Here is a 14,926-nt window from a genome sequence, read left to right on the forward strand (position 1 = left end):
ATCCTCCTCATGCAGGGTTTCCCTTACCTCTGTTGTTTGACACACACACACACACGCGCACACACACACACACACACACTTACTTGAGTAATGTTATATCCAGTGTTTAAAAGGGCAAGGGACAAACGCATCTGTATTATATCCTCACTACCTCAAGATAATGACTACTATATTTGTGTCTTCACCGGAAGTCTTTGCAGTTAGACACAGGCCAGGATTACAGATGTGTAGCACCACACCCAGCTTTCATAATTTACTAGTCAGGTACCTCTTTCATATGTACCTAGGACTGTTTCATGTTCCTCCCCTTTTTTTCTAATGCAGTTGGTATTGCTTAAATGTATTTGTATAAACTACATAGTAAGGGTAGTATGTGTTAAAGCTATTTTCTTTGATTTGATTGTCTTTAATTTTATTTACGATTTCTTCTAGGAATGTTCTACTTATTAATAATAGATTTCTTTAAGCCAGGCACAGGTAGCTCATGCCTGTAATCCTGAGGACAAGCCTGAGTTCAAGCCCCAGGGCTGGCACTTGAAAAAAAAAAAGGAAAGAAATCTTTGGATGTAACTTGTTCATTTTGTATTGAGAAAAGGGTTTTCCGTGCCCTGGTTGGCCTTTTCCCTAGTGCAGGGGATCAAACCAGCTGTGCTCATGGCTAGAGGACACTCACAAGTTACCTCGCAAGCCCTACTTTCAATTTTTTTTTTTTTCTAGTTCTGGTGCTTGAACTCTGGGCACTGTTTTTGAAGTTATTTTGCTCAAAACTAGCACTTTACCATTTGAGCCACAATGTCACTTCTGGCCTTTTCTGAGTAGTTTATTGGAGATAAGAGTCTCATGGACTTTCCTGCCCAGCCTGGCTTTGAATCACAATCCTTAGATCTCAGCCTCTTGAGTAGCTGGGATTACAGGCATGAGCCATTAGCACCCAGCTTACTTTTAACTTTTAATGCAGTTAAATGGGTTTATTTCTTGTCAAATGGTATCCACGGTCAGAGTCTAGTTTTTTTTTTTTTTTTGGCCAGTCCTGGGCCTTGAACTCAGGGCCTGAGCACTGTCCCTGGCTTCTTCCGGCTCAAGGCTAGCACTCTGCCACTTGAGCCACAGCGCCGCTTCTGGCCGTTTTCTGTATATGTGGTGCTGGGGAATCGAACCTAGGGCCTCGTGTATCCGAGGCAGGCACTCTTGCCACTAGGCTATATCCCCAGCCCCAGAGTCTAGTTTTAAATCCCTCCCAATACATATTAAATAGGCTCTTCTTTTCCTTCCTGATTCATGAACATGATCTCTATGATTCATTTTTATCAAATTTCCATGAATACTTGAGCAAACTGCTAGCCTGTTGTTCCGTCCCATTGGCCAGTCCCAATTCTTGTACCATTGTTAGTGTATGTGCCTTTTACGAAGTGATATTTCTATTAACTTTGGGGGCATTCCCAGAGAAAAGTTACCACTGTGAAAATACGTATGACCTGGCCTCTGAAGTTGTAGAGTACCTGTATTCGTCTGTTCTTGTTGCTATGGCAGTGCCTGAGCCACATACTTTATAAAGGAAAGACGTTTATTTAACTCACTGGGGGCTGACAGTGCAGGCAGCATGGGGCTTGTTTTGGTGGAGGCCCCTTGGCCATGTCACATGGATGGCATCATGGAACACGTGTGAGAATGTGAGATCATGTGGCAAGGCAGGAAACTGGAACATGGGGAAGGCCCAGTCTTTCAGTCTTGCTGTTTTGGATTTGTTTGCTGGTACCAAGGTTTGAACTCAGTGCTACATGCTTGCTCAGCATTTGCTCTGGTGTTCTACTGATTGAGCCATGCTTCCAGCCCAGCTTTTGGCTGGTTGTTTTGGAGACAATCTCAAGGACTTTTCTTCCCAGGCAGACTTTGAACCCTTATCTTCCAGACCTCTGCTTCCTGAGTAGCTAGGATTGCAGGCTTGAGCCGCTCATGCCAGGTCTTGTCTTTTATAACAACTCTGGCATGAGAACTGCATCTGTGCCTTCCTAGGGCAGTTCTCCCCAAACCTCGTCACCCCCCACGAGGCCCTGCCTCTTCACAATTGTGCATATCACCACATTGGGGACCTGGCCTCCAACATGAGTCCTTGGGAGCACACTCAGACGTTGTTGAAGCCACACCAGCCCTTGTCCTCAGGGATTATTTTGAAACCACATTAGAGTAGTAGACTAGTCTGCTCTAGATTCCAGTGTCTGCTGTGCTGGTCAGATGCCTGCTTTTCATTTCAGAACTACAGAGTTTCTCTCCCAACATGTAAACACAATTGAGCCATGGAATGTTCCTGGCAATAATGTATTGTAGTTCCCATTTGAAAAGTTGCTAGCTAAACACCAATAACAAACTTTTAGAAGTTTCCCTAGAATTTTACAAGACATCCATTGCTGGATTATTTTAAAAATCTAGGTTTGGTGGTACATGTCTCTAATCCCTGCACTTGAAAGGCTGAGACAAGAAGATGATGAGTTCCAGACCAGCCTGGGAGACAAAAGAGAAAGAATTGAATATGGTCAAGTGTATAACAAAGTCAGTTTTTAAAAGGCAGTCCTTGTTCTTAAGAATTACATTTTCTCCAGAGAGGTATGAAAATAATTCTAAGCTGTGTCTATACTTTTAAGTTTTCTCATGAAACAAATACTTTAGCCATCACACAGAATACTTCCTCACTAGACCTTGACACTGGAGGGAGAGATGAGTAAGTAGTTAGTAAAGCATTAAGCATTAAAGAAAATTACAGGATTATTACTTAGAATACAACTGGTGAGGTGAGATCTGTGCTTCTAACTTGTGCAAAGTGTGACTGTGTGAGCAAGGTAACTCCTGCAGCTGTGAGTGAAAGTGAGGGACACAAACAGTCCTGAAAAGGTTTAGAATGCTGTGTAGCTGTCTGTCACATGATGAGAGCGAATATACTCGTATCTGCTGAACTTGGCAATAACTCGCAGCCGTTAGGAGAGCAGCACAATAAGAAAGCTGCCAGGTGCCCTAGTCCCGAGCCAGGCAGGTACATGGCCGTATCCTTGAGGCGTGCGGGCCCATGGTGAGAAATGTCTGCCAGTGATTGTGTGCCCTTCCTCTTTTACAGGTGTGCCCTTGTCCACTCAGTGGGGACCCCAAGGCTACTTTTACCCCATCCAGATCGCTCAGTATGGGCTGAGCCATTACAGCAAGAACCTGACAGAGAAGCCGCCTCACATAGAGGTGTACGAGACAGCTGAAGAGGAGGACAGAAATGGCAAACCCAGTGCCTGGGCAGTGCCCAAGGGCTGCTTTATGGCCAGCGTGGCTGACAAATCTAGATTCACCAATGTGAAACAGTTTATTGCCCCAGGTAAGCTGTGTGCTGTCCGTGCTGCTACTGTTCTGTTGACATTCTCTTAAAATTTTCAAATCATTCTTAAAAACATGTTGGCAGACTGTGGTGTCATCCAAGTGAAACCCCTACAGATGGAACGGCTAGAGGAAAAGCAACAAGATTATAATGAGAAGTTCTATGTAGTGTGAAGAGCTGAGGTCTGCACTCCTCCAGGGAGCTCCCCGGTTCTGCAGCCCACAGAAATGGAGTCCCTGGTCTTTTCCTTTGTTTGGGTTTTCCTTTGCTTTGTGATGCTGAGACTCAAATGCTGGGCTTTGGGCATGCTAGGCAAACACTCCACCACTGAGCTACATACCCAAGCCCCCTTAGTTTATTGTAATGTAGTGTAGTTTAATGTTTTGTTTGTTTGTTTTTGTTAGTTGTGGGGTTTGAACTCTGGGCCTGGGTGCTGTCCCTGAGGTCTTAAAAGAGCTCAAGGCTGGGCTGGGAATATGGCCTAGTGGCAACAGTGCTTGCCTCGTATACCTGAAGCCCTGGGTTCGATTCCCCAGCACCACATATATAGAAAACGGCCAGATGTGGCGCTGTGGCTCAAGTGGTAGAGTGCTAGCCTTGAGCAAAAAGAAGTCAGGGACAGTGCTCAGGCCCTGAGTCCAAGCCCAGGACTGGCCAAAACAAAACAAAACAAAAAAAGAGCTCAAGGCTAGCACTCTACCATTTGAGCCACAGTGCCACTTCTGGTTTTCTAGTGGTTAATTGGAGATAAGAGTCTCATGGACTTTCCTGCCCTGTCTGGCTTTGAACCATGACCCTCAGATCTCAGCCTCCTGAGTAGCTAGGATTACAGGCTTGAGTCACGTGCATTTGGCGTAGTTATTCTGCAGTAATATAGAAGGAACTTTTATAGAAAGAGCCACCCTTTCCTTTATGTTTTTTTTGCCAATAGCTTTTTATTTTTTCAACAAAAGTAGCATTACCAATGAGGCCTACTTCCATATTTGAATTTTGTTAATGTACTAAATTCTCTCAAACTTCATATAAAATCATTTTCGTTAATAAAATCATTTAAAAATCAACTTAACCTTATGCATCATCTCCCCTTTTACTGACACTCTCATTAATTAGGATATAATGTATTTTTCTTCACTGATCAATATCTGCAAGAATAATGAGTCCATTATTTAAAGAGACAATGAAATCATCCTAGTTAGCACATCAGGATTAATTCACTACAGAGATATTGTCAAGATCAGAACCTATTCCCCTTCCACCATCCTTGGAGTTGGTAAATACAAATGAGTGGAAAGATTATAAGCCCTCTTCTGTGTTCTCCTCTCATCCTTTATTGATGACTAGGGAATTCACATACCTTAAAGCCACAGCACAAACCTCTTTCTAGGTGGCCTTAAGTCATGGATGGTGCAGGATAACCCTGGCTTTTCATTCTGGGAGGTAGAACTTTCCTCCATGACATTCTGTGAGAGTCCAAGACATAGAGAATCTTTTCTTAGTGTACAAGGCACAGGGAGACTGTGATATTTAAGAAGCTATTGCAGCAGGAAATTATAATATGAAGCCAAAGAACATTTGGCTTTGGGTACCCCCTAGGAGCTGTGTAAGTGAGGATAGAAAACAGCTGCTTCATCCTGAGCTCCTGGATTGCGTGGGAGGTTATTTAGAGCTGTCATGTAAATGGCCCTAGTTGAAGCAAGTGCTTTCATTGTGTACTTCCACATCCTACCTTCGGGCTTCCCTTGGGCCTCTGTTCCATGGCCCATAGCTGGAGGTAAAATGCCTTCCTACAGTGGCGGTGGCGTAAGTCAGTGGGAGAAAACTCTGTTGGTCATAACCACACTGCCATGGGAAACTGGCTCAGTGTTGACATCCCGTTCCTGGGCGCTGGCTAGGGAGGTGTAGGTAGGTGTTTGGGCATTCTAGAGGTGTCCATATTTGTTACTCAGAGCAGGAGAGAGGGGAAAAGGAAGACGGAGGAGAGGAGAGGGGGAAGATGAGAATGGGAAGCTGTCTCATTGGACACAGGTGTAGGACACATGAGGCTGTTTAGAAGACAGACTTCATGGAGGCATTTCAGTACCCAGCATTGCAGGCTCGGGCTGGAGGCTTTTGACCTTTCACTTTTTTCTCTTGGCCTTGAATTTTTTTTTTTCCTGAAAGAGAATAAAATCGTCTAGAGTAAAAAAAAAAAGAAAGAAAGAAAGAAAAGAAAAAATAAAGATAAAGTATAAGCCAGATGTATCCCCCTGTAATCCCAGCCCTTGGGAGGTGGTGGCAGGAAAGAGTTCCAGAACATCAAGTACGTAGTGAGATCCTGTCTCAAAAAAACCCAAAACAAAACAAACTGAGGGTGTATTTTTATGAGCCTGCAGCATATTTTTATTGCTTTATTTGCTGGGTATTTTCCAATTTTAAAACTGAGTGAACTGGAAGTATATGCATGTCATACTTTAAAGTACAAAGGGCCGTCTGTCACTTCTGTGACAGGGCATGGCAGTGCCCCCTGCCTCTGGCCCTTCCTCCTCAGGGCTGTGACCCCCAACCCCCTGCCTTATCAAGGTCTGGAGCACCGCCTCCTCCCTGTTGGCCTAGTGAAGCTGGTGATGAAGTGAAGAATGACGGAAGTGAAGAGTAATGGTAGATTGTCACGCTCTGTGACTCAGGAACCCCTCTGCTGGTGGAAATGCTCCATTTTGACACTTCATTCAGTGAATTATTTGGACATAACAAGTGCTTCTTTAAATTGTGTCATTTAGGACAAAATTCTTGGAGCAAGTGATTTCTTCAACTTTCCTGTCATTTGGACTTACTAAGATGGGTCGTTGTTCATTATGAAGGATCCTTTCCATGAGAATGAAAAGTAAACAGCACTCAGGGTAGTCTGATTTGCTGAGGGTCATGTCAACTTGAGCAATTCCTTAAATCAGTTCAGAATCGTTCTATGTTTCAGGGTTACAGTACTGAGCTTCAAATCCCATTCACTGCAGAAACAGAAAGTACTAGTTAAGTGAGAATAAAGGCCTCTCAAAGCATGATAGAACAGGCAAGGTCGGGCTGGGAAAATGGCCAGAAGTGGCGCTGTGGCTCAAGTGGCAGAGTGCTAGCCTTGAGCAAAAAGAAGCCAGGGACAGTGCTCAGGCTCTGAGTCCAAGGCCCAGGACTGGCAAAAAAAAAAGGCAAGGCCATCGCTGCTCATGGCCCTGATATAGCTTCCACGGTGGCTGTTCCACCACATGAAGCAACCGAGAGCATGTGCTGCAGAATCGGCAGTGCTGGACTCCGCTGTGAGGGTTACATGATAGCCCAGTGTGCTCACACGCCACACTGAGAATGGCCTGCCAAGTTCCCGCTTCTAACCTGCGTTCTTGGGGACACACCAAAGGGTTCTTCAGGAGAACCCTGGCCGTGTTCTGACCTTCTGGGACTTAGAGCAGTAGCCCTTGCTATGAGGGTGTTGTTTCTCATAGCACTTTTCTGTCCCACAGTCTTTGAACCTGGGTCCTGGAGACCTGGAGTGTACTCTGCCACCAGTTAGCTCTTGGCCTTGGGAAAGCCTGTGTGCTTTGATCTCTCCTATAGGACATCGTAATTCCTACTTTGCTGTCCTAGATAATTGTAGGGGTCGAATGAGATAATCAGTCTATGTGATGTGTTTTGGAAATAAAAGACCAAGATACTCATATTTCCATGTAATATTTCAAAATTTGTGCTCCCTATTCTTTATTCTTGTTGCTGCTTTGGGGCCCTGGCTTTGAACTCATGTCCTCCCTCACACTTGTTACACAAGCATTCTGAGCCATGCTCCAACCCTTTTTGCTTTAGTTTTTAGGTAGGGTCTCATGCTTTTGCTCAAGGATGGCTTTGGACCACAGCCCTCCTACCTCTCCCTCTTGAGTAGCTGGCATTAGAGACATGTATCACTGTGTCCAGCTGCATTTGGTTTTAATGTGTGTGTTTCTTCCCTTGGTAGATGAAACAATCCGGGCTCGGAGTCTTCTGCCGTCACCGTGCTGTAACTGTCCAAGAGAAATTCCTATTTTTAATTTGAGGATAAAATAGCTTTTGCTACTTTTTTAGCATGTGCTAATTAATTAGTGCTATGAAGCATTATCATTTATTACTATGTTCCAAGCCATTGTCTTTTTAAAGAATCCTCACAATTACCCTGCAAAGTAATCTATCTCTGCTTAACATGTTAAGAGACTGAGACTCGCCATCTGTTTTGCCTTTCCATAGCTAATGGTGTTCATTCAGTCTAAAGTTTTAAACTTCAAGCCCTATGCTTTCCCCATCACCTTTTCTTCTTGTACATGAGCCCACCATATAACTTCCAGTAATTTCATTCACAGTAAACTTTCCATAAGTACAGGTACTGCAGAGCCAGGCTCCTTACCCCGGCCTTGGTGTGCACAAACACACTTTTTTTTTTTTTTTTTTTTTTGGCCAGTCCTAGGCCGTGAACTCAGGGCCTGAGCACTGTCCCTGGCTTCTTCCCGCTCAAGGCTAGCACTCTGCCACTTGAGCCACAGCGCCACTTCTGGCCATTTTCTGTATATGTGATGCTGAGGAATCGAACCCAGGGCCTCATGTATACGAGGCAAGCACTCTTGCCACTAGGCCATATCCCCAGCCTCATAAACACACTTCTTGGAATTGAAGTATTAAGTGAGATAGAGAGCAATTGGAATGGAGTAACGTTAGCCATTAACTAGAAATTGGAAATTCCTTCTTTCTGGAACTTCTCTGGTCTCCAGTGCTATGAACTAGGCCAGCCTTTGTCTGCTTTTCTTCTTGTAGGAAGGCAACAGGGTCATTGGCGATTGGTTGGTTTGTATAAGCTCTAGAAAAGTGCGTGTGCATGTGCCAGTACTGGGGCTTGAGCTCAGCCTGGGTGTGGTCCCTTAGACTTTTCACTCAAGGCTGGTGCTCTACTACTTAAGCCATACCACTTCTGGCTTTGGGGTGGTTATTCGGAGATAAGAATCTCATGGACTTTCCTGCCTAGGCTGGCTTTGAACCATAATCCTCAGACTTCCTGAGGATCAAGGATCTTTCTCTTAAAAGATCCCTTTAGTAGCTAGAATTTCAAGCATGAGCCTTCATCACCTAGCTTAGAAAAGAAAATTTGATCAGCTGTGTTTTACACATTTCCTCTGAATCCTTTACTATGTGTCAGAACTTTACTATGGTTAACTTAGAACATAAAAATGCACACGAATCTGATACACAGAATTCTCAAGAGTTAATTTTTCATGGTCCATGATTGTCAAGGACACGCTGCAACTAAAGTCTGGAAGTACTTTCCCCTTATCAGTCCTGTTGGTATGTTCTCTTCTTTAGAAGCCAGTGATGGTGTGTCCTTACAGCTGGGAAACACAAAGGACTTTATAATTTCATTTGACCTCAAGTTCCTGACAAACGGGAGTGTGTCTGTGGTTCTAGAGACCACCGAGAAGGGCCAGCTTTTCACTGTCCATTACGTCTCAAACACCCAGCTCATTGCTTTTAAAGAAAGGGACATATACTACGGCATCGGGCCCAGAACTTCGTGGAGCACAGTCACCAGAGACCTAGTCACCGACCTCAGGAAAGGAGTGGGGCTCTCCAACACAAAAGCTGTCAAGCCAACCAAAATAATGCCCAGAAAGGTGGTGCGGTTGATTGCAAAGGGGAAGGGCTTTCTGGACAACATCACCATCTCCACCACGGCCCACATGGCTGCCTTCTTCGCCGCCAGTGACTGGCTAGTAAGGAACCAGGATGAGAAGGGTGGATGGCCCATCATGGTGACCCGCAAGCTAGGAGAAGGGTTTAAGTCTTTAGAGCCAGGGTGGTACTCTGCGATGGCACAGGGGCAAGCCATTTCTACACTCGTCAGGGCCTATCTGTTAACAAAAGACCAGGTATTCCTCAGTTCAGCTTTACGGGCTACGGCCCCTTACAAGTTCCCATCAGAGCAGCGTGGCGTCAAAGCCGTGTTCATGAACAAACACGACTGGTATGAGGAATACCCAACCACGCCCAGCTCCTTCGTCTTAAACGGCTTTATGTACTCCTTAATTGGGCTGTATGACCTGAAGGAGACTGCAGGGGACACGCTCGGGAAAGAAGCGGCGTCCTTGTATGAGCGTGGGATGGAGTCTCTGAAGGCCATGCTGCCCCTGTACGACACGGGCTCAGGGACCATCTACGACCTGCGGCACTTCATGCTGGGCGTCGCCCCCAACCTGGCCCGCTGGGACTACCACACCACCCACATCAACCAGCTGCAGCTGCTCAGTACCGTCGACGACGCCCCCGTCTTCAGGGAGTTTGCCCGGAGGTGGAAGAGCTACCTCAAAGGTGGCAGGGCCAAGCACAACTAGCACCCACAACCAAACCACAGCAGCCTCCGAGCCAGAAGCCACAGGCCGTGCACCCGGCGTGGGGAGCCCTGCTCCAGGCCGCATCCACGGGCACGTGGCGTGTAGAGCAGGAATGTCTAGCGTGCCTTGCTCATGGCAGGCTACAGACGATAAGCAGTGGTGAAGGGCCCCGCCAGCTGCCGGCACGCCCTCACCCCGTGCGGAGCGCCTTTCAGATGTGATTATTTATATTTATATTGGAAGCAGACGTTTAAAAAATTATGTGCTGTAATACAGTGTGTACTTGTACCCTGGATAGTGGACTGTGCTCAACTTTTTAAAAGCTATTTCTTTTCTCTAGACTCATTTCTGGGAGGTGAATGGTGGTTGTGGTTGTTCAATTTGATACATATGGAGACTCTTTTGCATTATGGTTTTCTTGACGTGTAAATCAAACACACCCAGTCTTCAGGCTTCACAGTATGTAAAGCACAACTAGAATGAAACTTACTGACCGCACAAGAAGTTACAGAAATGCTATCTGTTTATGAAACTTGATCTACAATCAGTAGAAGTGTGATAATCAACCTGTCCCTCCCGCCACCCCTGCGTGATGGTTTCTTTGTATTTCCTTTTGACTTCACTTGAGAGTTTTGTCTATTCCGGAGACATGATGTAGAATATTGACTACAAACCTAAATTTGGGAAGGATCTAGCAATTTTAGGACTACCCACCTCTTCTATTTTGATACCCCCACCCCCCCCCACTGAAAAAAGGCCTGGGTTAAATGTGACATACATAAATCCCACTGGGATCCCCCCCCCCTTCCAGGGTCATTCTCCCTATCTAAGCCATTGGGGCTCTGTCACTGTTGTTCCTTGCAAACTTAGTTTTGAATTATTCCAGCTGTTTAGAAGAGGTGCTGCTGCTGTCGTCTGGGTCTGGTAAGGTCTTTGCTGAACCCCAGACAGATTTCCCACAGGGTTTCAAGCACCCAGTATCATACAGCCCGGAAACTCGAGCCCCATAGTAACACATGGAAACACACGCTAAAAGGCCTGGCAGACACAGTGCCGTTCACCTGTGACCTCACAAGAACCGGCGCCCTCCCTGCTGTTGTGCAGTGGAACATACATATCTGTGATAGGCACAAAATGTATGTGCCTCAAAGGGGGCAGAAACACGAAAATTCATCCCACACTGGAGACGATTTTAAGCTGGCAGAATAAAAAGAAGCTTTGGTTCCCAGTTTCTCTAACCCCAACTCTTGATTTTGCCTACAACAGACACTGGTGGGTGTTATACCTCTGTAGTTCTCATACATTCGATGTCTCATTTAAGAATTGAAACGTCAAATATGTTTTGTCTCAGTAATAAAGACGAGGACCTCCCCCACTTTTTAATGCCGACGTTTCGGATGAACGCCCTCCTTCTCCGTGTTTGCTGTTACGTAGCGGGGTCCGGGCTTGTTTGTGTTTGCATGCTGGTCTTCAGAGGAGGAGAGCTGGCGAGAACACTGTGGTCCTGCTCTGGGACACACCAGTGCCTTAATCCCACAGTCCTGAGCTGAAGAGGAAGCGCTGCTGCCGCTCTAACACTGCCCTCCACACTGCAGTGGCAGCCTGGCTTGTCTTCCGTCCCCCAGGGGCATTGTGGGTACTTGAGGACGTTCCGAATCGTGGAGATCCTGCAGATGTCCCCAAGTCGGCCTGTGCGGGGTGGTCACCTGTAGGTGAGCCGGGCCTCCAAGGAGGGTTGCCACCTGGGATCATCTGCATTTTCACCTTGACAACTGTGGAGCTGTCTGGGGTTTGAAATCATGGGAAATGTTTACTTATTCTGAGTTTAGGAAGACTGGGGAGGGGACTTCTAAAGCTTTGTTTCTTCCAAGTTTTCTTTAAGACTATCGGTGTTGGTTTTGTTCACTTACCTTTGCTGTTAAATTGGTTGCCACTTTAGATGCTCAACCAGCCAAAACTTTCCAGACCAAGGTCGAGTTTGACCCTTTTGGAGTTCCTGTACGTAAGGCTTCAGCCAAGAAGCATCAGGGTCTGCCAGGGTGCAGAGGTGGCCACAGCCCCCGGCGGCGGGCGTCTTCTTGGCAGTGTGCACTTTCATGGGAGCTGCGGTCCCAGCATCCTCTCATTGTCTTTCTCCTCCACTGTACATGTGGGCTGTACACCATGTGTGAAATATGCAATAAATGTTTACATGACACCCTTCCCGAAGGGCAGTCCTGTGTAACGCTGTACAGACTTTGCGGTTGAAGCACAATGTGCACATGTTAGTTTTATATGCAGCAAAACTTGATTTTTTTGCAGATGGAAAGGTATTTTGTTTCTATACAAAGTAAATGAATTGTGCTTAATGTAAAGCTGCTTTATAAAATTGTAAAATAAAGTTTTTACCTTAAAAGTGAACGCACCTGAGTATTTTTTCCTTCTCTAATTCTAAGCTTATCTGAGTCAGCAAGCAGGTTTCTGGCCATTTGTGACAGCAAACCTGTTCGTGTCAGGCAGAGTGGGGCACAGAGCATGTGACACTCGGGGGCCAGGGCTGCTGCTCAAGTGGTAGAGTGCCTGCCTCACAAGCAGAGGGTCCTGAGATCAAGCCCCAGTAGGGGGAAAAAACACAAGTTCTCAGGGGTGTTGTTCTGCAAGGGACCAATGAACTACATGATGTAAGGTTACTAAAGTCATAAAAGTCATCTACTAAGGATGTCCACTCTCTCCACCAGAGTTCTGGAATTCCTAGACTGAGCAGTAAGGCAAGAAAAGAACACAAAAGAGATTTACAGGGGCTGGGAATATGGCTGCTTGGTAGAGTGTTTGCCTTGCATGCATGAAGCCCTGGGTTTGATTCCTCAGCACCACAAATATAGAAAAAACCAGAAGGGGTGCAGTGGTTCAAGTGGTAGAGTGTTAGCCTTGACAGGGACAGGGATCAGGCCCTGAGTCCCAAGCCCCAGGACTGGCAAAAAAAAAAAAAAAAAAGGATTCACATAGGGAAAGAAGAAATAAAATCCCTATTTGTAGATGACATGATATACCTAAAGGACCCAAAAAATTCTGTCTCCGAGATCTTTGATCACTTTGGCAAAGTAGCAGGATACAAAATTAACCCACAGAAATCAGTTGCCTTTTGTATGCCAACAGTGTACAAGCAGATAGAGAAATCATGAAAGCAACTCTATTTGCAATAGCCTCAAAAAAGTAAAATACCTAGGAATCAACCCAACCAGAAACATAAAAGATCTTTATAGCAAAAACTATAAAAAAAAAAAATCTGAAGAAAGAAATCAAAGAGAACACCAGGAAATGCAAAGACCTTCCATGTTCAGGAATAAATAGAATCAATATCATGAAAATGGCCTTACTGCCAAAGATGATACACAAATCCAATGCAAGCCCCATCAAAAGCCCACTGACATTCTTTGCCAAGATGGGGAAAACAATTTAAAAAATCATATGGAACAACAAAAGACCTAGAATAGCTGCAGCAATTCTAAGCCAAAAAAAAAAAAAAAGCCAATGTGGGTGTATCACAATGCCAGACCTCAAACCCTACTACTGAGCGATAATAAAAGCAGCTTGGTATTGGCACAAAAATAGATCCAAAGATCAATGGGATTGGAAGATCCAGAAATAAAGCCCTCCACTTATCTGATAAGGGAGCCAGAGATATACAGTGGGGAAAAATTAGCTTCTTCAACAACTGGTTGAAGAAAACTAAAACTATGCAGAAAACTAAAAGTGGATCCCTGTTTGTCACCATGTACCAATATCAGTTCAAAGTGGATCAAAGTCCTCAAAAGTCAGGGCCGAAACAAACTACTGCAAGAGAGAGTAGGAGAGACATGAGGACTTAAAGGTACAGGTGTCCCAGGGGCACAACATAATGGAGACTTGACAAGTGGGACTACATCAAAATACGGTGTTTCTGCACCACTAAGGACATAGTTACTAAGCTATAAAGACAGCCAACCGGGAAAAGATGTGCCCCAGCAATATATCAGACAAAAGCCTAATGTCCAGTATATCCAAGGAGTTCAGGGAACCCCTCCCAAATCTTAGTACCAATCACTACATGGGCCAGGAGTGACTTCTCAGAAGCAATAAGAATGGCATTGGGCTGGGAATATGGCCTAGTGGTAAAGTGCTCGCCTCGTATACATGAAGCTCTGGGTTTGATTCCCCAGCACCACATATATAGAAAAAGCCTGAAGTGGTGCTGTGGCTCAAGTGGTAGAGTGTTGGCCTTAAGCAAAAAGAAGCCAGGGACAGTGCTCAGGCCCTGAGTTCAAGCCCCAGGACTGGCCAAAAACAAAGAAATAAGAATGCCAAAAAACAACACATGAGGAAATGCTCATCATCCCTGACCATAAAGGAAATGCAAATCAAATGTAAAACAACTGAGATTTCAGCCTACCCCCACAGTAAGATTGGCCAACGTTGTGAATTCAAACAATAACAAATGTTGATAGGGATGGGGAAAAGGAACCGTACTGCACTATTGGTGGGAATATAAAGGAGTACAGCCACTGGAGAGCAGCCTGGAGGTTCCTCAAGGTAAACATAGGTCTTCCCTATGACCTAGCCATAACCACTCCTGGGCATCTACCCTGAACATCCCAAGCCAGGATATGATAGAGACACCTGCACATCTGTGTTCATTGCTGCACTATTCACACTAGCCAAGATATGGAAATGGCCTAAATGTCCCATGATAGATGAGTGGATCTAAAAAACGTGGTACCTGTACACAATGGGATTTTACACAGCCATTAGAAAGAATAAAATAAAGTCATCTGCAGGAAAATGGATGGAACTAGAACAAATTATGTTGAGGTAAGTCAAGATCAGACAAATCGCACATGTTCTCTGTGTGGAAATTAGATCTAGAACACACTGGGATATGACATTCTACATGATTCTACATATACATACACTGAAACCAAAGGATATTCTTAGGAGAGAATCACAAAGGCCCAATGCCTAAATGTCTCAATATTTGTATAAAATAATATACATACTGAAATGAACTCCAAGATATGGGAACAAGAGACCTCTTTTTTCCTTTTTTTTTTTAAGCTTTTGGTTCTTCTGTCTTGACTTTATGTACCGTGTATTTGAGGGTGCATCTTCAGAACGGTTGGGGAGGGTACAGAAGTCAAGGGAAATGGTGAATCCCCTGGCTTTGTGTCCCCCTTCCCCGTGGTTACCACTTGCT

General features: G+C 45.1%; 1 protein-coding gene across 1 annotated transcript in view; it reads left to right on the top strand.

The window, feature by feature from the left end:
* Positions 1-12,113, top strand: part of Glce (glucuronic acid epimerase) — a 42,412-nt gene extending 30,299 nt beyond the window's left edge. Inside the window, exons 4-5 of the mRNA XM_048330140.1 lie at positions 3,107-3,352; positions 8,693-12,113. Of these exons, the coding sequence (XP_048186097.1) occupies positions 3,107-3,352; positions 8,693-9,717 (1,271 nt within the window). The 3' untranslated portion in view covers positions 9,718-12,113. The remainder of the gene's footprint in view (positions 1-3,106; positions 3,353-8,692) is intronic.
* The last annotated feature ends 2,813 nt before the right edge of the window (positions 12,114-14,926 follow it).

The sequence above is a fragment of the Perognathus longimembris genome, chromosome 20 (genome assembly GCF_023159225.1).
Source record: "Perognathus longimembris pacificus isolate PPM17 chromosome 20, ASM2315922v1, whole genome shotgun sequence".
NCBI classification, from domain to species: domain Eukaryota; kingdom Metazoa; phylum Chordata; class Mammalia; order Rodentia; family Heteromyidae; genus Perognathus; species Perognathus longimembris.